At 46.0% G+C, this 25,129-nt stretch overlaps 1 protein-coding gene across 1 annotated transcript in view; it reads right to left on the minus strand.

Annotated features, from left to right (window-relative positions):
- Positions 1–25,129, minus strand: part of LOC142487058 (enoyl-CoA hydratase EchA19-like) — a 126,649-nt gene that overhangs the window by 30,134 nt on the left and 71,386 nt on the right. The window contains exon 5 of the mRNA XM_075585744.1: positions 7,164–7,313. Coding sequence (XP_075441859.1) covers positions 7,164–7,313 — 150 coding nt within the window. The remainder of the gene's footprint in view (positions 1–7,163; positions 7,314–25,129) is intronic.

A 25,129-nucleotide genomic window follows, 5' to 3' on the forward strand; every position in this document is an offset into this window, starting at 1 on the left:
TTTATAAGCCAAATACATTGATAAGTTGTTAAGGTTAGTAAATAAAGAATAATAGAAAATGGCAATGGCTGTGTCTGTTCAGAAGAGGATCCATCCCTAGCTTGGTTACCAACTACTGTTTGCTCTGTATGTGGAGGCTGAACACACTACAGAATCCTAATGGGTACAACACCACACAGCCCCAGATCAGCTGTGTCTGCACGAGATACAGATATAGTAGCATTCATTGTTCTCTCTACTGTAGTATATAAGGACATGTTGAGATATATTGTGACAACACTACCACTGTATCCTATGGATACTCTGATATCCTGCCTTATACTGTGATATGTTATGTTATCTGGGTGAATAATGTCCCATGTCTCATAGCTACCTTAACCCTTTGAGTACCGGGCGGGTTGTGGTGCCTGTGTGCCACGACCGCTCTGACACAGTGAGGTCATGTGGTCAATCGTGGTCACATGACTGTGGCGGCCATTTTGTAGGATATGGAAGAGGGATCCTCCTGATCCATTTCCACACTAGGTAGATCGCGTCCTGCGCTCCACAGAAAAAACTAGTCACTATGTCATGGGGCCCCCGGTGTGCCAGTCCCCATGACATAGTGATTATGTCCTGGGGCACTCAAAGGGTTAATTCACAATATTTAAAGGATTATTTGCTTTTGACTGTTTGACTGTAACGCTCGCACTACCCACAAACAAGGCAAGACCCCGGTATGGAGGTGGGAAGGTACAAAGCCACGCACCCACAGCAGCGGAAGCGTGCCTGGAAGGCGGATTGTCTAGCGTTGCCGGGTCTGGGTTGGAGAGAGAGGGTTAATCGGTATTCTTGCAGGTCCTGGGATTGGAGAGAGTAGAATCGTAGAAGTCCGTTAGCCGTGGTCTGAGATTATAGATGGTCCAGGTCTGTTAGCCGTGATCAGGAGTTGGAGAAGTCGCTGTAGTCGAGGGTAAGCCGAAGTCAATAACCAGAGGGGTTCACTTACAAGCCGGGTCGGTACACAAGAGGTTAATCTGAAAACCAAGACTGGAACAAGGCAAGGCACAACTGTAGGAAGCAGCGAGGCTACACGGAATTATGCTGAGCACTGACTGAGAGCAGGAACAGGGTATATATGGCAGACAGAGGGTGAAGCGGAGGCGCGGCCCCAGCGGAAGCTGGCATAGGCTGCAGGAGACAAGAGGCATAAATGATGCCTGACACGCAGCTTGGGATCGTTGCACGTCGTCACGAGTGCGTGCCGCGCGCGAGGGCAACGCGGTGCGTCCGGGGGCGGAGCCAAGCTCCCTGGCAGGGGCTAAAGAGCTGCGGGTGCATGCGCGCTCTGTAATCAGAGCGGGGTTGTGCGCATGAGTGTAGAGTGGAGCAACGGCAGCAGCAGCACTAGGTAAGGAGGGAACACATCGCAAAGGACGTGTTCCCCGATTCCTTACAATGACAGAGTGAGATAATCTTATCACAGACCCTATCTTTAGTTGCAGCCATTATATGGTGATTTCAGTAACAGAGCATCACAGAAGCAAATATTTCTCAACAAGAAGTAGGTCTAGTAAGTGGTAAGTACCAGAGGGAGTGGCTGACATGGGTTCTCGCACATTGTTTGGGAGCAACTGGAAAATAACTCAGGGACACAGATCACTAAAACGATTATAACAGGGGAAGTACAGTACACACAAGGCTTAAATATATTTTAAATGTCTACTTAACCTCTATTTTCTGCCATCATTCTAAGGACGGTCTGCCATAATTTTTTTGTATTAAAATACAAATCTAGTAACCAATTCTCAGTACTAACTCTCAGTTTGTTGTTGGATTAAATCAGTCGGCAGTCATAGTTTCCCAGGACATTTTTGTCAATAGTGACATTTATGAATATGTTTTTACTGTGAGTAAATGCCGTGATGCATTACACAAAAATAATATCTTCCCTGCTCCACCATCTATGACTAACAGTCTTTCATGGGCTCATGAGTAGCATATGTTGCATTCATAGCAATAAGCCACCATAGGTGTTGGGTCACCATCTGATAAATCACCTGATGACCACCAAGTTTACATTGTTTGCAAGATGGCACAGTATGATCCTAGTTAAATTAACAGCATGTTATTGGATGTTGGCAAGTGAAAATTGTGTTGACATAAAGCAAAGGATTCTCACATGGCCCATTAGTTTATTAATACTGTAACACACACAGGTTTCACTCTGAATATAAAAATCCAATTTTGGAAAATATTACTGAGCTTTGCTCTGTACAAGAGGAAAAAGGAATCCTCTAAAATGAACCCTAAAAACTTAGGGTTCTTTAGTGGCAGTGACGAGTCAGAAAACCGATCCAGCTCTGGCATGGAACCGTCATGACAAAATATGAATGTGAAACTTTACAGGACTCAGGCCAGCTGTTTACAGAAACACAGTTTCTCTTACTTTTGCAGAAACCAATTACTTACAGAATCAGCTTATGCTCAAGACCCCCGGAAAAATGAACATGCAGCAGTGCCCAGCAGTAATGGATACGTGTACATACATTTTAACACTATACAGCTTCTACTAAAAAAAAACCCACCAATATTACGTTTCCATCATTACAAAAGCTGCCTCCCACTGTCCAATACTGATTTAAACCACCATGCTAGGTTTCGCAGTGAGGTAGAAGGATCCACGAGGACTCTCTCATCGACATGTATTCGGTCTTATTTTTTTGTTAGGTGCACGCCGCTAGAGGAGAAGGGAAGTACTTGTACTTTACATGTGGGAATGGGCTTAAAGAAGGGGTTCCTCCCTCTAAACGTTGCCCCCCTTTCTTAAATATTTTTTCACCTACCAGGTTGTCCCCTGGCTCCCTTTTGTTTTTGTCTTTTTGGGATATACTTTAGTAGCCTCTGGACATTTCTATTTTTCTAACAGTCTGATTAAAAACTATTATCCTCATCCTACAGTAAATGCTGGATAAGTATCAGATTGTATATTTCTACATATTCATGTTTATATTCTTGTGTACACTTCTTGTATTTTTTGAGTGGTGCATTTTATTATTATTATTAGATAGTGCATTGGGTCCTAATTTCACTTTTAGTAAAATTGCTATTTTGCCATTTCTGTCTTTCTTTGACAACTCAGTGCTGGGAACTCTGTTTAAATTGTATTCTATATTTTTGAGGGAATAGGGGTCCCTCTCTGTTTCCGTTGCACCTCCCTTTATTTTTTCTTTGAGTTGTGCTGTCTCGGCATTATACTATTATAATATTTTTTTAGGATGTCTTTTATAAATCAGTTCATTTTAAAGAGTTACCAAATATGGCTATTTATAGCTCTCACCGAGAGTCAGCCTCGGGCCGCCCAACCAACAGGAAGCCACAATGCCACCAGGTGATGACGTAGCAGCATTCAATTAGATAACCTCCATCCTCCCTATTGAGTTGAGGCCAAATCCTGCCATTGTAATCAAACTTTACATTTTGCTCTGAAATATGGGTTTTGCTGGAGAGGAGAATATGAGGGGAGAGATGGGAGAGGAGAGAACAGATGGGAGAGGAAGGAGGAAAAAATAGGGAATAATAGAAGATAGAGAGAAAGAGCGTGCGAGAGAGACGTGGAGAAACCAGGGAACTATTCGAATTCAAAATGTTTCCAAGGTAACTCAGATGTGTCCAAAACGATGTCTCTGTGTTATGAGCGCAGTGTTGTGGGAGATACTGTATAAGTTAATGGATACTCTACGGAATGGGACTCCTCTCTCGGTTTTTCTCTCACCCACTCGTCACCCTCAGAGTAGGGACTTTTTCCTTGGCAAATTGCTCGTGAGCTCTTCAAAAGTTCGTTGAATCGAAATTTGTGGGCAAACTTCTAAAGTGTGGGTGAAATACTTGCACATCTCACGACTTCCGCTACATTTTTTTGTTGCCATAGCTCCATAAATGTGGAAACACATCAAGTCTCATCAGTGCTAGGACAGTTTAAAGGGCAGTTGTGCCTAGGACCACAGTGCTAAATTTAGTGGGTAAAATCAAGGTGATCAATAATAAGAACTATTTACATTTTCATGCACGTTTTTCTTTCTTTCTGGTAAATAGACACTTTGAATGATTTTTATATCTTTTTTTTGTGGTAAAACTGTGGAACCTCTGCGTATACTTGCAAAAAGGAACCCCCAAGTTATCACTTCCCTTCTATATTGGCAGCAACTATTATACCCTAATTAACCACGCCACTAAAGGCAGAGAACTATAAGGGACAGGCAAGATGGAGTACTATAATATTCCAGTTGAAATATTCACTCTTTATAGGAAGCCAAATAATGAACTTTTCACCGCTGGAGTTATTATTACTATTTTTTGTTTATAAAGGAAGTTATTCCATTGGCCATTTGTTTACTTTTTTTTTTTTTACTGTCTGAGAAGTGAGATACCCCTGCAAACACTGGGGGAGAAGTCAAAGATCTGTTTATATTGCACGGCTAATGTGTTTGTGTCCTGTGTCTGTGAGGGGGGACCATAAATATAGCAGGGGGAAAGAAAAACCTGTTTGCTTCACAAATGCAGAAAAGTGAAACATAATCCTTGGGCAGAAAACAAGTGAATGACGCATCTGAATTCCATTCGGACAAACTCGATTCTGCATTTCTTTTTCAGTACATTTTTTTGTTTGTTTTTTTTACTAAGCCTTTACATTGTCAAGCCTTTACAAACTATTTTTTTCTGCTGCATATTTTGTAACAAAAATCTGTCTGTACTGTATGTGAGTGTACCATTTTGATGCAGAATTAAGATTTTAACTGGCTTCAGCAATTAAGGATTGACGCGTAACAATTGCACAGTAAGAACATGATTCCTAGCACCAGCTGTTTCATCAAACTGAGCAAGCGAGTAAACAACGAAGACAGCGGTATTCATAAAAAATAAAAAGGGGTTGGGGGTGTGTGCCAAGCACACACGATGTAAGTGAGACTTCTCTGTGTTTTGTAAATGAAATAAAGCTGTCTGTGTTTGTCTAAGCCAAGATGCAGGTGTTTTTGTTTGTTTTTTTCCTGCCGTGTGTGGTGACGTAGCTGTTGTACACTTCTGCCAACAGGTACAGGTACAATGTATGTAAAACTGGAATGGTCCAGGATAGTTGCAGAAACACCAGGAACTTTGTTATTGTTGTACTGTTGGGTAGGAAAGTAGTGTTAGTACATGGACTGATTGATAATGAGAGGTGTGTATGTACTGTATAAGTTCTGTTAGTGGCGTATGTGGTTTGTAAATAGTGTGGTTGAAAATCGTAGTTGAAGTGTTGCAACTTTTGAATATCAATTGATTACTACTTGCTGGTTTGGCAAGTAAAGAACAGGAAGTGGATGAGTACAATATGGATTGTAATCATTAATGCTGTGTGTAGTCTTTGTTAATGTGTAAGGGTTGTAATATGTTACTTAGGATATTTGTAGACTATAAAATGCATAGTATAGTGTTTGAAGTTCCACATTGTTAGGACACAGGTCTTGAATGTTGGGTGGGCATTAGAGTTGCTGTAGTGATTGTGGCAGAATGTTGTGTGTTGTAATGCAACGATAGTAATGTAATCCGATATTTCTTTGGCTGTCCCGAGTGTTTACTGAGCTGTGGGGGAGTGACATTGAGGTGGGAAGGGTTGTGACGTGATGAGGTGTATTTGCGTGGCAAAGGCGGTGCATGAGTGTATGTAGGGATGCCATGGTGCATGCGTGCACTGATGGGTGTATCTGTGCATGTCTGTAGTTACAGGCGCATCTGTGCAGGTGTAAATTGAGGGGCGCATCTGCGCATGTCTGTGGCTTCGCATGCGCCCAATAATGATGAACGGACAACTGCGCATGCGCAGAGTGCCGCAAAGTTCCGTGTCTGTGCATGCGCCCATGAACGCATGTGCAGAGTGCTGCGATTTTCACCTTTGTAGATACTGAATATGACTGGGACGCATGCACAGGCAGTGTTGGTTACTTGTGCATCACAATTCTGCACATGCGCAGTCACTAACTTCCGTTATTATTTGTGTTCCCATTCTGAGTTGAGGGTTCATGCTTTTCATGGTATATACAGTGTTTTTAGTGGGGTTTTTATCCCTCTCCTCGGGACACCTACCCAAACCAGATTCATGGTAATTAATAATGCATTTTCAAGCACACGTTTGCATTTATCGTATATGTGAATGTATGATTAGTGTGACGGTGCTAGTCTCCGATCAGGAAGAGGACCCGCAGAGCTGAGGTAGGGATGCAAATTAACCGACCACAGCCCAGGGACAGAGTCCTGTTAGAGTATCTGTAGTCGGTAAGCAGGCAGGTGGTCAGGGCTGGCGGCAGTGGAGCAAAGTCCAGGCAACAGGCAAAGGGTCAGGGCAGGCGGAGGGCAGCGAGGTTGGGGTCAAGGTCCAGGGTCAGCAACAAGGATTCCAAATATACAGGCTATCCACAGCAATAGGCTAGCATCTGGATCAGGGAAGCACCAGGGATGGCTGACGAACAAGGATGGCTCAGCAACAGGCTAGCCTCAGGACAGGGAAGGCTCACGAACAGGGAAGGCTCAGCTACTAAAACCCAAGGTGGCCAGGAACACAGGGAAGGCTCACGAACAAGGAAGGCTCAGTAGCTAGAACCCAAGGTGGCCAGGAACACAGGGAAACATATACAATGCTCAGGCCAGGGCTGATATTTAAGCCCTTGAACAGGTGCAGCCAATGTAGCAGGCTGCCAGTAATCACAATGTCCACATCAGCCAGGTTAGGACGGGTTCCAGCCAAAGCCTGGACTGGAACCCTTACAAATAGCTGGTTATCCCTAAACCATGGCCTGGCTGGTATGTCCCGATAAGTGGCTTGAGAAACAATGATAATAATAATCTGAGTCCAATATACCAGGCAGTCCTCAGGCGTATATCTGCAGCAAAACTGTCAGCATAATATAAGGAGGACATAATAACAAACAAGTTACATAGCTGCAATGTTGGACTGTTCAATCAGACAGATTAAAAGCGCAACCCACACGTGAGAAATGTGAATATAAGTGAATATAATAGTTCATAGTTTATATTGGCCCCTCCTGTGTGTAAGTAATAAAAGAAATGCAGAGAAACTGTGCACAAGTGCAGACACAATGCAAGTGAAGTCAATGTGAAGGTGGAATTCTCTTTTGATATACACTGACCTTGGCCGTCCGGGACCACCCGATTAGCTAGTCCAAAAGTATAAGCTTCTTCAGAACTAACTGCCCGTCCTGTGAGAATGAGATCCAGTGCTCTGGAAAGCCCGATTAATTTTGGCAGTCTCACTGTACCTCCATCGATTAAAGGCACACCTGCAAAAAAAGCAATCAGCGCTGTAACAAATATTATGCAGCATACTGTACGTATCAAGGCAAAAGTGGTGTAATATTGGGGCAAAATCATTGTACCATAAGTATCAAGGGAAAAAATTACAATAAAAACAATAGGAGTGTAGTCTTGATGCATATGGTGCGGTTTGTTTGACCCAGAATTGCACCACTTTCACCTTGATACATATGGGTCTATCTTTCCAACACACGGAAGAACATCGTGGGGTCATAGCCTAATAAAGGCATAAAGGGAAATTATTTTAACTGTTTTCCTTTTGATACTGACAATCACAGTTAATACATGTGAGAACAAAACAAGACATAAAGAAGGAACACAGTGATTAAACTGCCTTTGAAATGCTTTCTGTGTATATATATACTGTATACATATATATATATATATATATATATATATATATATATACACACTTTTCTATGTAAATAAGTTCTATGGAAACAATCCCAATTTCACTTCACTTGCAAAATATTTATTTCAATCACTAAACATGGGTCCCTACCACAGAGACGCCGCTTGCCTATGAGGATCAGAGACATGGATTACTCCTTCAGTAGGAGAAGATTAAGCAGGAGCTAATAATTGCACCCGATAATCGATAACACAGTTCCTAGACACACATTACCCTCCTTGGCCGGCTCTAAAGGAGTTTACATTGAGTTGGCTGTTCTCAATCTCTCTTATCTTGTCAGTGTGCTGGATCCATGCAGGCTGGGCGTGCATAAGCAGATAGAAGAATGATGGGCGCCAGGACCTTCTATAGTACAAACAAAAGCTTTATTCACAGCTGTTCATAATGCTCGCCATACTGTATAACAGACAAATGTCACTTCAGACATTAACTGGTGTCAAACAATATGGTTATTCTGTGCTTCTTACAGTGCACAGCCTTCGCAGTCTATACTTGTCGGATGGGGGGGTTTACTGAGGACCTTCTGTTGGGGCCCATCCGATTATGCTCCAGAACTACTTCTCTCAGAACTCCTGCTGAGAACCTGCTTGCTCCCCTTCCAGCATAAGAACAATCATAGGCACTAACTTTATAGGACACGTTCCTTAACTGAAATCAACAAACTGTGAGAGGACATCATTAATACACATAACCCAAGTAACCCTATATACAGGACTCCCGGTGAGGCTTCAGTCTGAACTCTTAGGAATTTGCTTCAGGAACATTGGGTGAAGCTATATACAGTATAGCTTCACTATAGTGACATCACTTGTCACAAAACATACAAAGGAGTGGCTACCCCTTTCTGCATAGGTATCTTACATCGTTGATGGGGAGGGGGGTAACCTGGGTGATCACCACACAGTTAACCAATTAAATACATTAACCCCGGCCTAGTAACTAGTTAATACTAGGTATCTTACATCGTTGATGGGGAGGGGGGTAACCTGGGTAATCACCACACAGTTAACCAATTAAATACATTAACCCCGGCCTAGTAACTAGTTAATACTAACTAGTAGTCCACAGAAGGGGCTACTGTACAACAGCTAATGTAAATCCACCATTGGTGAGCACTAATTAAGATGATGATGTTCATGATAATCATTGTTTGGGGAAAATCTATCTTGTCTAATCCCTGATGAGTGCTTGAAACCATAAGGCAAGAGTAGCCAGGAACTAGATAGATTAAACTAAAAAAAAAATTTTTTTTTACATTTTTAAAAAAATTCATAAATAAATATAATATAATATTATATATATATATATATATATATATATATATATATATATATATACAGTGGTCGACAAAATAAAAAAATCTACTCGCCACCTAGTACCAAACGTGTGCTGCTTGGGCCAATAGGAGCTCGCCACGATGTTAAATCCACTCGCCCGGGGCGTGCAAATGTATAGGTTTGTCGAAAACTATATATATATATATATATATATATATATATATATATATATATATATATATATATATATATATATATATATATATATATATATGTAAATATAATTTTAAATCATAGGCTCCTAAAGTAATTACATAGTTAAATCAACAATTAATACAGTATGTAGTTGCAATCATAGGATCCTGGAGTAATTATCGCACTCATTTACTAATGGATCCCATCGCTGTGTTTTTGGAAAGTAGAAAAGAGAATATTATGATGTCATTAATCATTCTCAAAGGTGGCACACAAGTGGGTGATGACGTGATGCTCTCTGGCCAATAGAAAGGTGGAAATCAAAATTCTGAGAAGCTACTGTACTTGTTACTATTTGTTATCCCTGGAGAATTTACAAACACTCTAATTCTTTTCGAACAGTAATTACAGCGCATTCTGGTTTACATTGTCTTGCGCTCCTTCGGTAATAGAGATTTTTATTTGTAAAATCTGATTTTTGGTCCAATAGGGAAAGACAGAAGAGAGACAGACCTGGATCTCAGTTACACAGTTGACACAACGTCACTTGGCAATTGTGAAGACTATTTTAATAGCAGAGGAGATGAAAAGAAGCTTGTCACACCAATAAACACCTTGAACTACACAACACTGCCCAAGATTCTGACCTTCTACCTTGTGCCTAACAAGATAAATTCTTTCATTGTCATCTCCTGGAATGAGTATGTACAATTTGCCTATGAAGTTTATTGCACTTTTAATTGAGTGACACATCACTTATTTTAATACTTTATCTGCAAATTTAAAGTCTGTGCTACTAAACAGAACTAATATTGAAAAAATAGAAGCAAAAAAAAAAGATAGGTGTAGTTAGCACACTTAAGCTTGCCCAGAGTAAAGTACATAATCAAAGGAAAAATTGGGCTAAAAATGCACTTTGATTTAGCTTCAAATTGCTTATCTCCTTTGCTACTACAGTTAGCAGTGACACATTGCTTTAGAGAGCCTTCAGACAAGAAAAGGGGTTAATACTGCAGGTCAAAGGACCCCAATTTTCTTTAATTAAAAAAAAAAAAGTATCCATTGGCAACATGTTTTAGTATTAAGACCTTTAGCCCTGAAATTCAATATACTGTACAGAAAAGGATTCAGAGTGGATTATTAGGTATAGCATGTCAACGTCTTGCTTTTCCTGATTGCTTTTCTATGTTTGCACAGATTCTGTAAATGAGAAGCAGCTTGTACACTAGAGCGTTGGGTTTGCTCCATCTTACCCACATCTTTCTCCCTGAGGGGGTGACTTAGGAGTTAGAACAGAGATTGTGTGACTACATCTGGAAATTTTGAAGACAGATGTGTCCACCACAGTTGTCAAAATAGGCTGCACATCAAAAATGCGGCATTTTGCTTGTGTGGCTTTCAAATAGACCACATGATTCTAAACACACGGCAGCAAGACGCATGAAAGTAGCTTACTCTGTTTGCATGTGGTGATGCATACTCTTTTTTTTAGCACTGTGAAGCTGTCAACAAACTTTGGCTACCATTGCTCATGCAATAAACAGCTTATAAAGTGTGGGTGAACATGCAGGTTAAGGTTCATTTGGCAGATTTACACACAACCAATAAGTACATCAGCCTGTTCCCCTTATCTGTCTGTCTTTCTTACTATCGACCTGCCTCTCTCCTGCCTTTTGCCTCTAAACTCCTTGAACGCCTTGTATTCTCTCTCCTGCTCCATTTTCTCACCACCTATTCTCTCCTAGACCCTCGGCAATCTGGCTTCCGCACTGCTCACTCCATTGAAACAGCCCTCACTAAAATAACTAATGTCCTCCATGCTGTCAAAGACAGAGGTCATTACACACTGCTCATATTGCTCGACCTCTCTGCAGCATTTGATACCGTGGACCACCCTCTCCTCCTTCACATTCTCCATACTCTTGGTATTCGGAACAAAGCTCTATCCTGGATCTCCTCTTACCTCCCCATTGTACTTTTAGGATCTCTTCTGCCAACACCTCCTCCTCCATCGATCTCTCTGTGGGCGTACCCCAGGGCTCTGTCCTGGAACCTCTCCTATTTTCCCTGTACACACTCTCTCTAGGTGACCTAATCACATCTCTTGTGTTCAAATATCACCTCTATGCTGATGACACACAACTGTACTTTTCAACCCCTGACCTTACACCTGCTGTACAGACCAAAGTTTCTGAATGTCTCTCTGCAATATCATCCTGGGTGGCCCTCCGCCGACTTAAACTTAACATGTCAAAAACAGAGCTCCTCATATTTCATCCCAAACCTGGCCCCACTACCTCTTTCCAAATTACTATTGGAAGTTCTGTCATACACCTAGTAGTGCAAGCATGCTGCCTAGGGATAACACTCAACTCCTCTCTCACATTCCAAACGTTTGTAAAATCTATCGTATTTTCCTCCGCAATATTGCAAAGATACGCCCTTTCCTATGTTGCTTGACTGCTAAAACTCTGACTCAGGCCCTCATTCTCTCCCGTCTTGATTACTGTAACCTCCTGCTATCCGGCCTTCCTGCCTCTCACCTGTCTCCCCTACAAATCTATCCTAAACACTGCTGCCAGAATCACTCTACTCTTTCCTAAATCTGTCTCAACGTCTCCCCTGCTGAAATCCCTCTCCTGGCTTCCTATCAAATCCCATATCACACATTCAATTCTCCTCCTCTCTTTTAAAGCTTTACACTCTTCTGCCCCTCCTTACATCTCTGCCCTAATTTCTCGCTAAGCACCATCCCGACTCTTGCGTTCTGCTCAAGGATGCCTTCTCTTTACCCCCTTTGTATCCAAAGCCTCTCCCGCCTTAAACCTTTCTCACCAACTGCCCCACACCTCTGGAATGCTCTTCCCCTCAATACCCGACTAGCACCCTCTCTCTCCACCTTTAAGACCCACCTTAAAAAACACCTGCTTGAGGGGGCGTGGCTTGGAGCCTAACAGCAAAGGCTGCGTTTGTTTGGAGCTCCTCCAGGCAAAGCTTTAATCAAGTAAAAAAACGAACTATAATTTGGCCAAAATACCTCAAACTGAGTACCCCTGGAGAAAGTAGGTGACGGAGGAGATTGGGAGACAAAAAACAATGAAATTGGACAATATTCCGACCCTAAAAGCGAAGCATAAAAAAAGCAAGCAAAGAAGAGAGCTGCAAGGCGAGCGGCACGGCGGCCATCTGGTTTTGGCGGGCAGCCAGACTGTGGGCAGATCCTGCGTGCTCCGAAGGTAGGGCGACCGTGGTTGGGGCTGGGGAAGTAAGCAGATCCCCGCCTGCCTGTCAAGTGATCGACAGTGGGGAGGCCCGGCCCGGGAACCAGCGCTGCCCCACAGAGAAATTTAAAAAAATTAAGCAGATGGACAGCTTCTAAAATGGCCGCCATTGCCCTGTGACAGGGAAGAGAGGAGGGAGAACTGTACACCGGGGCTTACCTTGATCCCTGCTGCGGGTCCAGTCGGGCACGCTCCCCCCCCCTGCCCTCCTGCACCCCCCCTGCCCTCCTGCACCAACCCCCCCTGCCTTTCTGCACCCCCGCTTTGCCCTCCTGCACCAACCCCCTCTGCCCTTCTGCACCCCCGCTTTGCCCTCCTGCACCCCCGTTGTGGAGGGGGAACAAGACAGGGCTGCTACCTGCATCGGAGCTGCCTTGCTCTGTGCGTTCCAGCCTGCGTTTCAGCCGGATCTAAAATGGCCGCCGCCGGCCAGAATTAAAGGCACAGTGTCCCCAGAATAGAAAAGAAGCAAAAAACACAAAAAAAAAAAGCTGGACCCTAATCAAGGTGCTACTGAAGCTGCACTTTGTATATGGCCGGCAATAAATGAATAAAAATAAGTACTACAGGAGACTTCCGGTGACGCTATACTGGATGGAAGATTAGAGGGTTAGCTCCTGAGCCCCCCCCCCTCCCCCAGTGAATGCAGCAGTAAAACAAGCTACTTACCACGCAGAAAGAGAACCCCAAATACGGTCCCTTGCCCTAGACTCAGAAGATGTCCAACCGGCAAAAAAATAAACAAATCCCGCCGAGCGTAACCAGTTATTTTGTGGCCGGTCCACGCACAGCCCTGCAGGGAGAAAATTCCCAAGATGGTGCCGCGGAAAGCGCGACTGAAGAGCCGACGGTGGAGCAACAACCCGCGCCAGGCGCCCTCGCAGGAGAAATAAATAAAGAATACTTAGAGGAGCTATTCACCAGGATCCGCAGAGGCTGCCAGGAAGATATTGCACTAGCAATAAAAGAAATGAAGGCGGACCTAAACAGCCTGTCAGAGAGGACAGAGGGTAAAATGGAGGAAGTGGAGGGAAGCCAGGCCAACATGGATGAGGACATGAATAGAATGGGGCTAGAGATTAGGGCCATGAAGGACCAGATAGAGGACCAAGAGAACAGGGCCCGGAGACAAAATCTCAGAATTCAAAATGTCCCAGAAGAGACTTCTCCTGCGGCCCTGGTCCCCTATCTCAAAGACCTCTTCATAAGCTTACAGCCTGATTTAACCAAGGAGGCGATTGAAATTGACCGAGCCCACAGGGCCTTTGGCCCAAAGTCCCAGGACCCCCAAAGTCCCAGGACCCCCAAAGTCCCAGGACCCCCGAAGACCCAGAGATGTCTTGGTCAAATTTCACTCGTACACGATAAAGGAAATAATCCTGACCTCAAGCAGACAAAAAGAAGAGATCCCCTTCAGGAATTCCCAAATTCAAATCTACAGTGACCTGTCTAAAGCGACAATTGAAAGAAGGCGAGAGATGCGGCCGTTAACGGAAATCCTCCGATCCCACTACATAAGATACCGTTGGGGATTCCCCTTCAAACTCATAGTGGCGCTGAAAGGGAAATTCCATTCAATCACATACCCTGAGGATATCCCGCGCTTCCTGAAAGAACTGGGCCTGCCCACGGCGGGAGGCGAAGAAAAGGTTCCCGGAATAGCTGCTGCAGTGCTGAACCGTCGGGAGCGCCGTGCCTCTGAGAGGCCCGTCACCAGAAGACACCGAGGCTTTGATTGTTGCGGGTGTCCCACTTCGCAGTGCTTCAAGGGCAGAGAGTCGGCGGGGGTGTCCCCCCATTCTGGAGCTGTCATGGTTAGACGTGGGTCCTAAAGAACTCACCGGCAGACCCGTCACGCTTTTCGTTTTTTGGCCCATGTCCCACAAACATTATGGGTCTTTTCACACGCTCTCCAGGTCTAAATACTCAGGGGGTGCCAATAGGGCTCCTCTGGCCGGTCAGGGTGGGGGAGGAGATAGCAAAGACTTTGTACCAGGGACCCGGGGGTGACCTCGGGGCCCGAGTGTGAAGGCGGGTATAGAGGGCCCTTTGTGCCCGCCGTGAGGGGAAATTGCTCCCTCTACCACTCTCACTGTGACACGGTCTCACTATTACACTGTTTCCCTGTTTAACTCATAAGCCGGGCTCGCGGGGCCCCGCTTGGAAGATCAGAATACAATTCTCAGTCTCGATGAAGCTTGTATTAGAGCGTCACCCCCGCTTCACCCCCCCCCGTCCCCCTCCCCTCCCCCGTCCCCTTCTACCCTCCCCCTTCTTCCACCCCTACACCCACTCCTCCCTAACCTTCTCCCTCTCCCTTCCCCCCTCCTCCTTCCTCTTCCCCCACCCCCCTTCCACCCCAATATTCCTCCCCTCCCCCCCTCCGCCTCTTTCTCCATCTACTCTCAGAGTTAGGGGTATACGTGCACTATGCTCCGCCCGAACATAAAAATGGTAAAATACTGAACATGTATAAAAACTGTCTATACACGGCTTATCTAGGATGCGGAGTTGGTCAGGGTCCTGTGGCCTTGAAGAAGTCCCCCTTCCCAAATTGAAAATAGTCTTTCTCTCAAAAAACTAAGGCTGTGTTTGGATAAGCTTAAGGAGTGGTTCACAAGGATAACTCCTCCCCCCCCTGTCCCCCACTTCTTCTCTCTCGCCCTCCCCATCCCCTCTCCCGGCTACTCATAAAAACAGGGACATGAGCGTACCGTTATCTGCTCCTTGCCCAAAAGGATAAAATTATGGACAGATAAGAAAGCTGTTTATATGCTTTTGAGAGAAGTTGAAATGTACACGGTTTTAAGGCATTGTGGAAGCCCATCTAACAAACTGTAAATAGTTTTCCTAGTAAGAAGTTAAAGTTGTGGTTTCTCATGTTGAAAGCGTGGTTCACAAAGAGGACCACAGGGGGGCTCGGATTCCCCTCTCTGAGCGCCGTTCTAGGGGCGCGCAGGAAGCTCTCCAAAGGGCAGTAAGCCCTTCCCCTTTGCCGATAGGGCAAAGAAGGTTGAACATGCTTGGGCTCTCTTATAGCCCATCTTTTTCTATCTATCTCCGTTTCCTCTTCTCCCCTCTCCCTCCCCGTCCCCCAAGGGTTTCTTTCCCTCCTCCTTTGGGGCTCCCCGGTGGCTGGGGAATGGCGCATGCATGGCCTGAGGGGTCAACAATCCTAGTCGACAGGGGCCAGACCGCCTTGGGAAAGTGGTCAAAACAGTGGGCACGAAATCAGCCAAAGCAAGATGTCTCATAGCACATAAGAATCATTTACATAAATGTAAAGGGGCTAAACTCGGTGGGCAAACGAAAGCTAGCGCTCCAGGAGATAAATAAGCTAAAAGGAGATATCGTGTTCCTACAGGAGACCCACTTTAATACGAACTCTCCCCCAAACACTTTTAGTAGAACATACCCCCAGGCATATTACGCCTCTTGCCGCATGAAGAAAAGAGGAGTTGCAATCCTGTTTTGTGCTAATATTCCTATTGCCCTAGAAAAAAGTGTCGTAGATCCTGAAGGCAGATTCCTGATCCTTCTAGGCTCTCTATCGGGAGTGCCGATAGCTCTGGTCAATATCTATTCCGCGAATGAAGGCCAGCTTCCCTTTCTGGAGACAATATTGGAAACTGTAAGTACACTTAACCCTTCCTCAATAATCATGGCAGGAGATTTTAACATGACTTATGCCCCAGATCAGGACAGGTCCAACTCCCAGAGCTCAGGGTCGTCACGAACAATCACTTTGAATGCTAAAAAAATCAGAAGCTTGCTTGATGACTATTCGATGACTTGATGACTATTCTGGACATCTGGAGAATCCAACATCAGGGTCAGCGAGATTATACTTACTTTTCTCCTCCCCATCAGACCTACTCGAGGATTGATCTTTTTCTGGGTACCAGGGATGTCCTCCAGGCGTCGTCCCAGTCACATATTGGCTCAATATCTTGGTCTGACCATGCCCCCATCGAAATGGTGCTCTCTCTGCCTTTTACTAAAAACACCAGCTACAGCTGGAAGCTAAATGACTCCCTATTAAATTCGCCTGAAATAGTGAGTACAGTTTCCAAAAAAACTGAAATATTACTTTGATATAAACAAGGGGTCGGTCGGTTCTCCAACAACGCTATGGGAAGCCCATAAGGCAGCAATCCGAGGTTCCCTCATTTCTATAGCATCATACCAAAAGAAAAAGAGACAAAAAGAATATAAGGAACTAGCGGACAGGCTACAGTCCCTGGAGTCCGAACACAAAAGTAAACCCTCAAAAAAATTGTACAAAATATTGGATAAAGCGAGGACTGAATTAAAGAGAGTCCAACTGGAGGAGGTGGAGAGGGCACTAAGATGGACTAATCAGCGTTTTTATGATAAGGGAAACAAGTCAGACCGGCTGTTGGCCAATAAGTTAAGAGGTTTACGGGTGAAATCCCAAATTACTGCAATTCGGACAAAATCTGGCCTAAAAAACTTCAAAGATAAAGAAATTGCCCAGGAATTCTCAGAGTACTACAACAAATTATACAACCTGAACCCCCCCCCCCCCCCCCAAAATGCTCAGTCCGGGTTGGCGGCTATTCTAAGTATCTGGAAGAATGCAGCTTACCTGTGCTTACTGAAGAAACTTTTCTCAAGTTAAATGAGAAAATAACGCCCGAAGAACTATTCGAGGTAATAAAGCAGCTCAAAACAAACAAGACTCCAGGGCCAGACGGTTTCTCCAACCAATACTATAAAAAATTCAAGGGTGTGCTAGCTCCACATCTAGTAGAGCTTTTCAACTCCTTCATGGAGGGGGAGGATGTCCCTCAGTCAATGTCTACAGCTAACCTGGCAATTATTCACAAGGAAGGTAGGGACCCGCTACAATGCGGCAGCTATAGACCAATATCCCTCCTCAATTCGTACTTAAAAATATACAGCAAAATTCTAGCAAACAGACTTAACCCGATCTTGTCGAGCTTGATCCACAAAGACCAGGTAGGATTTATTTCAGGCAGACAAGCTTCGGACAACACTCGGAAAATACTAAACATTATCGACCCCGTGCACCTGGTGGAGGCTAAGGCATTCTTGCTAAGCCTAGACGCCGAAAAAGCTTTTGATAGAATCAGGTGGGATTTTTTAGACCAAACAATGATTAAATTTGGCTTCAGAGGCCCCTGTACAAAAACCCGATGGCCTTTGTAAAACTCCCAGGTGGAGCCTAGACCCCCATAAAAATTAAGAATGGTACACGACAGGGCTGCCCTCTATCCCCTCTCCTTTTCACATTGTCAATCGAGCCCCTCGCGGCGACAATGAGACAAGACTTGGACATAAAAGGAGTCGTTATTGGGGACTCAGAGTACAAGATATCCCTATTTGCGGACGATGTTATTCTATCTCTGACCGCCCCCATGGTGACTCTCCCTAACCTCCAGTCTCAATTAGAGAAATTTGGCCAGATATCAGGGTACAAAATTAACAGCGACAAATCAGAAGCCCTAAATCTATCCCTCCCCGCCCTGGATGTAAAACTTTTACAACTTAACTTTAACTATAAATGGAGCTCCACGAGCATAAAATATCTAGGGATAAAAATAGCTGCCAAGTTTTCAGCACTATTTAAAAGTAATTTCCCCGCTCTATTCTCTGAAATTAAAAGAGACCTTCAGAGATGGAATAAATACCACATTTCGTGGCTCGGAAGGGTGGCATCGGTTAAGATGAATATCTTTCCCAGGCTACTGTATTTTTTCCAGACTCTTCCGATCTGCATTCCGCTGGCAGACCTAAAACATATTCAAAATAGTATCTTCCAATTCATATGGAAAGACAAAAGACCGCGGTAGCTAGATCGGTAATGTTAGCCCCAAAGGAGTGTGGAGGTCTAGGTGTACCTGATATAATAAAATACTACCACGCAGCCCACCTAAAACAAGCGGTGATCTGGAACAACGATCCAGCGTCTTGTTGCTGGTTGGAGATCGAGGCCTCCTACGTCTCTCCCCTGTCTCTTGGAGCGATACTTTGGTCCGAAGGGGGAGGGGAGATATTATCGGGCAGGACGGGACTGGGGGCCATGAGGTGCACGTGGAAGCAAAAACAAAAGACAGGCACGGACTGGCATCCTCCCCCTCCATTCTCTCTCCCATTTTTGGGAACCCGGAGTTCCCCCCGGGGTGCGACCTTAAAGATTTTGCGCAGTTCCGGAGGGCTAACATACGAAAAGCATCAGACCTACTGAACAAAGGGTCAGTGATGGCACTTGCGGAGCTGCAGGAGAAGCACCAACAAGTGAAATTCCCTCTGTATGGGTTCTTCCAGATCAGACATTTCCTTCAAACAGTATCTAAAAAGTCTAAGTTCACTGGCCCAACGCCCTTTGAAAGGGTTTGTGGGGTCCAGCTGTACCAGAGGGGTCTGATCTCGGAAATCTACTCGGAGCTAGCACGGTCCAAGATACCCGCCAACCATAACTATATGATAAAATGGGCTGAGGACCTCAATTTGGAAATAGATAGAGATGACTGGGAGGACATCTGGGAGGCAGCAGCTAAAACCTCAATTTGCACAACCATCAAGGAAAACCCCTACAAAATCCTATTCCAGTGGTACCTATCCCCGAGTAGGCTGAGGCAGATTTTTCCGGGCCTCCCCAACCTCTGCTGGAGGGGTTGTGGTCCAGGTGGAGACCTGGTCCATATACTGTGGACGTGCCCCGGGTCCAGACATTCTGGTGCATTGTCCGAGGCCTGATAGAGGAAATTTCCGAGGAGGAGATCCGTGCTTACAGCTTGCTGGAAGAAAATTAAACCCCCGACAAAACAAATGGTTCTTAGATGAGTGAATGAGGTGAAACTCATGGAGTACTTAACGGCTCTTTTGAACCACAAGACCAAACTGTTTAACAGGGTCTGGGACTTTTGGCCCTATGGATGAGCTGCTCGCGGATGACCGGGGGGAGGTCCTTTAGGCCTTGCCTCCGGGCTCCTGGGTCCGGTCCTGGTCGTGTGTTGCCCGGCTTCGGGGGGTCCCTGACAGGGGGGGGGGGAGGCCATCCCCTCTCCCCTTCCCAATCCCTATGTCATGCCCCAGCCCCGCACACACCCCTCCCCTCTTTTTCTCTCTTTCATCCTTCCCTTCTTTCTCTCTCTATCCTCGGTTTCCACCCAGAGAAGTACGACGGACTGTAAACACATTAATACAGCCTCATCCAGGGGCAGGGGCCAAGCTCTAGCCTGATGGAAAACCCATATGAGGTTTCGCCGGGCAAACGCCAGTCGCGATTCACTTCCATACGCCGAAAGGTATTCATGTTTGAGATTTACTGTTAAACCTGGTTTGAGACTCATATCTACCTTTTCCCCAAGAATTCCTCTGATATTGTTATGTACTCCTTTGGTAAAAAACCCAATGAAAAATTTGAAACAAACAAAAAAAAAAAACACCTGCTTATGAAGCATATGAGTAGCTCCGTATACATCTGATACATAAAGCTTGGCGCCTTGCAGACGCACTTACCAGAATGCCCTCCTACTATATTTTCCTCCTACCAATTAGATTGTAAGCTCTTCAGAGCAGGAACTCCTTTTCCTTAACGTTACTTTTATGTCTGAAGCACTTATTCCCATGATCTGTTATTTGTATTATTTAGTCTTTATATGATTGTCACGTGTATTTCTAATGTGAAGCGCTATGTACATTAATGGCGCTATATAAATAAAGACATACATACACACAATTAAGGAAAGGCGGAAGAGTTATAGAAGACAAGTCACAGAGGAGACACAAGAAAACCAGACAAGAGAAATGTCAAAATGGTCACATAGCAACATAATACAATTAAGATAACAGACCCAGAGGACTCTGGGAGTGAAAGAGAGGCAACATACATACAGAGGTTACAGTTACCGCCAGGGTTGCCAGGTGTCCGGTATTGAACCGGACTGTCCTGTATTTGGAAACCCTGTCCAGTAAAACATGAGAGGTAATACTGGACATGTATGTGTCCAGTATTACCTCTCTGGACATAGTGAACTAACCGGCTTGGGGGGCCGTGGGATTTTCTAGAGCAGGGAGAGGGCAGGGCTGTTGCTAGGGGGCTGAGCATATTCATCCATCCTGATTGGGGGCTGCTGCGTAATGCAGCCAACAAGGAGGAGGTGTCAGGAGCCTGGGGGTGAAGCCAAGAAGAGGAGGAAACAGCATGGAGTGGTGAGAGGTGTGTGTCTCGAGCGCATCGCACCTTTCACCATTGTGTCCAGTATTTTCGGAGAAGCCACCTGGCAACCCTAGTTACAGATAAAATAGGTGCTCCCTTTCATATGGAAAAACATGGATGGTGTGAGTAACAAACTTCACATTAGGTTGGTACTTACGAAAATGTCAGAAGGACTATTTAGGGGTGCTAAACAACCATTAAGGGCAACTGGGCAGTCCTACGCCATGGACAAACAAAATATTGATATCTGTGGGGGGTTTTAAAGGCATAAAATCATATATGAAATTTTTTTAGGCGCAAAAGCCCTCAGGAGAACCATGTGTTTCCAATAAAGGTATATAAATGATGGTGAATAAGCACACCTCCAAATTTCTGTTGGTCCTTCCAGAGTTGGAAAAAACGCCAAAATTCCTGGTGGAAAAAGGCCAAAAGAAAAAGGACACAGTGTAAAATGTTTAATGCCAACACGCATCAAAAGGCATGAATCCCATCTACAGGGATTCAAACGAGCATTGGGTGTGGTTTTCACTAGGACACCCGCACCTTTCAATGAAGCCGTCCAAGGCTCACCTGCTCCAGCACCCAGAGGATATACAATCTGTCTCTCGATAGGCTGGTATCCTTTAAAGCTCCGGTACCGACTGTGCTGGAAGACGTTTGTACGCCCCTGTCCCTCCAATACACCAGTTCTGCCAGGTCCGATGGAGTTCTACCCCGGTCGCTTACCCACAAGTCCGTAACAGTCCAAAATCAACACGGAACTGCTGCCGGATGGACAGATGACTCACATCATTCACCTGCTCAGAGGCAAATGAATTAACCCTACGTGTTTCACCGTTCTGACGGCTTCCTCGTTCTCAATGTTTGGATCATTGCGCAAGTTTTTTCCAGCACAGCCGGTACCGACGCTTTACAGGATACCAGACGGTCGAGAGATAGATCGCACAGCCTCAAGCTGCTTTAGCAGCTGAGCCTTGGACTGCTTCATTGAAAGGTGCGGGTGTCCTGGTGAAAACAACACCCACTGCTCGTTTGAATCATCTATTCTGTAAGTGGGATTCATGCCTTTTGATGCGTGATAGCATTAAACCGTTTACACCATGTCCTTTTTCTTTTGACTTTTTCCACCAGGGATTTTGGCGTTTTTTTCCAACTCTGGAAGGACCGACAGAAATGCAGGGGAGGGGGGGTGCTCATTCAACATCATTTATATACCTTTATTGGAAACACATTGTTCCCCTGTGGGTGTTCGCACCTCAACTTTTTTAAAGTTTCTATCTAAACGGATGGGGAGACCGGTTTTTCAGAGCTGCATCCACTGCAGGATTTGTTATATCACATGTTATATTTAAGTGTATCTTTTGCCCTTTTTTGTTCTTTTTTTACCACTGTCAAATCACATATACAGTATTTCATTTATAAAACATACCATTACAATTCGTTCACTTTAGTCCTGTGAGGGATTGCTACTTTAAAGCAACAATCAATACCAGTAAAGCAGACAACAATAAGTAATAGAGTTTTCGTTTGGAAGACATCAATACAATTCTCTCTGATCCTGTGCAAAGTTCAAGATGTCCGCCTGAGTACTTTCTTATGACTCCACTGACATGCACATATGATATCCACATCTTATACTCAGTTCAGAAAGGCAAAAGGTGGAAAGCATATAGCTATTTGCTGTATTAAAGGCTCCCAGATGGCAGCATTTAACAGCCGCTGAGATAGCTTACAAAGTCAAAGTTTTTGTTGTTGTTGGGAGAAACAGTATAGCACCTGAGGGTGATTTGCTGAATTGATAAGTTAAACCAAACAGACATTTATATATATATATATATATATATATATATATATATATATATATATATATATACATATACACACTAGCTGATATACCCGGCGTTGCCCGGGATTTAATTTTTCCGCTCTCCCTCACTTTCCGATCCCCCCCCCTTCACAGCTGCGTCCCCCCCCCCTGTTCACATGTCCGATTTCCCCTCCTTTCACAGCTCCATTCCCCCCCCCCATCCACAGCTGTGATTTTCCCCCCTTCACATCTCCAATTCCCCCCCTCCTCCGCCTTCATAGCTCGGCAGCGACGGGTCACTGAGGGGGGCGGCCGGGATTCCCCCCCCCCTCCCTTGACAGACAGCCGGCGGCTCCCTGGGTGGGCAGGAGGGTTGTAATCCCCCCCCCCTTCAGAGCTTAGCAGCGGTGGGTCACCTTTGGTTAGTGATTTCCTCCCACCCCCCACTTCAGAGCTCGGCAGCAGTGGCTCACTGGAGGGCGAGAGGGTTGGGATTCCATCCTTTTTAGCGCACAACTTTAACGTAACTGTTTTCTTATTGTCATACAGAAAAAAAGATATAAAATGCAACCTGTTTATTTTTATATTTTCAACAAAAGACAGGTGACTGAGTGGGTGACAGTGACTTAACAGTGACTTGACAGTGGGTGACTGAGTGGGTGACTGAGTGGGTGACTGACTGACTGACTGACTGATTGGGTGACTGACTGACTGGGTGACTGACTGGGTGACTGGTGACTGAGTTAGTGACTGGTGACTGATTGAGTGACTGGTGACTGAGTGAGTGACTGAGTGGGTGGGTGACTGAGTGGGTGGGTGACTGAGTGACTGAGTGGGTGGGTGACTGAAGGGGGGAGGGAGGTGAAGGGGAGGAGGGAGGTGAAGGGAGGTGAAGGGGGGGAGGGCGGTGAAGGTGGGAGGGAGGTGAGGGGGGAGGTGAAGGGGGGGAGGGAGGTGAAGGGGTGGGGGGTAAGTGACAATTAATGTATCCTGCGGCCGCTTGCTCCCCCATCCGGCCATTCTCCCGCTGTCTTGGCCGGTCGTTCGTCCCCCCCCCCCGTGTAACCTTCCGTCTGCTGGGGATGTTCAGCAGACGGAGGCACGTACACGCGGAGTGCGCTCCCTCACCCGTCCGCTCCCCTGCGGATCTGAGGCGGGAGGCAGCGTGTTTGCAATTGGTGTGGTATGGGTGAGGGGGGTGTGGTACAGGTGAGGGGGGTGGGCTGCCCGCTCCCCCTCCCGGCCGTCCGCTTCCCCGCTTGGTCTCGGCCGCTCGCTCCTACTCCTACGTTCGCCCGCTCTCTCTACCGGCCGTCCGCTCTGCCGCTTGGTCCCGGACGGTTGAGGCGGGAGGCGCCGGGGTGTGAGGCGGCGGGAGGCAATGGGGTGTGAGGCGGCGGGAGGCACTGGGGTGTGAGGCGGCGGGAGGCACTGGGATGTGAGGCGGCGGGAGGCACCGGGGTGTGAGGCAGCGGGAGGCACCAGGGTGTGAGGCGGCGGGAGGCACTGGGGTGTGAGGCGGCGGGAGGCACCGGGGTGTGAGGCAGCGGGAGGCACCGGGGTGTGAGGCGGCGGCCCTGCGGCAGGGGTGTGAGCTGGGAGGCAAGGCGGGAGGAGAGGCTGGAGGCGCAGGGGTTTGAGGCCCCGGCGGCAGGGGTGTGAGCTGGGAGGGGAGGTGCAGGGGTTTGAGGTGGCGGGCCGCCGGCAGGGGTGTGAGCTGGGAGGGGAGGCGCAGGGGTTTTTAGGCCCTGGCGGCAGGAGTGTGAGCTGGGAGGGGAGGCGCAGGGGTTTGAGGTGGCGGGCCGCCGGCAGGGGTGTGAGCTGGGAGGGGAGGCTGGAGGCGCAGGGGTGTGAGGCGGCGGTTTACTTACTTACCTGGGCTGGAGGTGGTGGCGGCTGGTGCACAGTGTGTGAGTGTGTGTGTTAGACCAATGAGAGGTTTGCGGGGGCGGAGGCGCAGGGGTTTGGCGGAGTGACGGGCCAAAGGTCCAATGTGATTGCCCCAGGGACACACAATGGTTTCAAAAAAATATATATAGATATATATAGATATATATCTATATATATATACACATACATACACACACACACACATATATATATATATATATATCTAAAGGAAAAACAAACAAAAAACAGGCGCTCTCATAGTGTAGTAAGGTTACAAATTTATATGGGACTGGAATTAAAATATGAACTGCGCACTCACAAATGGATCAAATAAAATCGCCTGTTTGAGATAGTATCTCAATCGCCAACAACTGCAGCAGGAACCCAGCTGAACCTCCGGTGTAGAACAGTGTCCCGTCTCTGTGCAGGAGGGGGCCAGGCGATCGCGGCAAACACTCCGTGTGTCGGAAGCAGGATGCGCACACCCCTCTGCTGTTCAGACGCTCCTCTCACCATAGAGAACTTCCGGGTTAGCTGTGTCGTTTCCACCACAGTGAGCGTTGCAGTGATAGTCTGCCCAGATGACACAGGGATAGGCGGCTCCGTTTGCACGTAGTGCTAACAGTTCAATGCGTAATGTACAATAAATGTACGCCAAATGATATGCCCTATGCGTTTCGTCTTGTGGACTTCGTCAGGGGAATATTATAT

This window comes from Ascaphus truei, chromosome 2, assembly GCF_040206685.1.
Source record: "Ascaphus truei isolate aAscTru1 chromosome 2, aAscTru1.hap1, whole genome shotgun sequence".
In the NCBI taxonomy this organism is placed as follows: domain Eukaryota; kingdom Metazoa; phylum Chordata; class Amphibia; order Anura; family Ascaphidae; genus Ascaphus; species Ascaphus truei.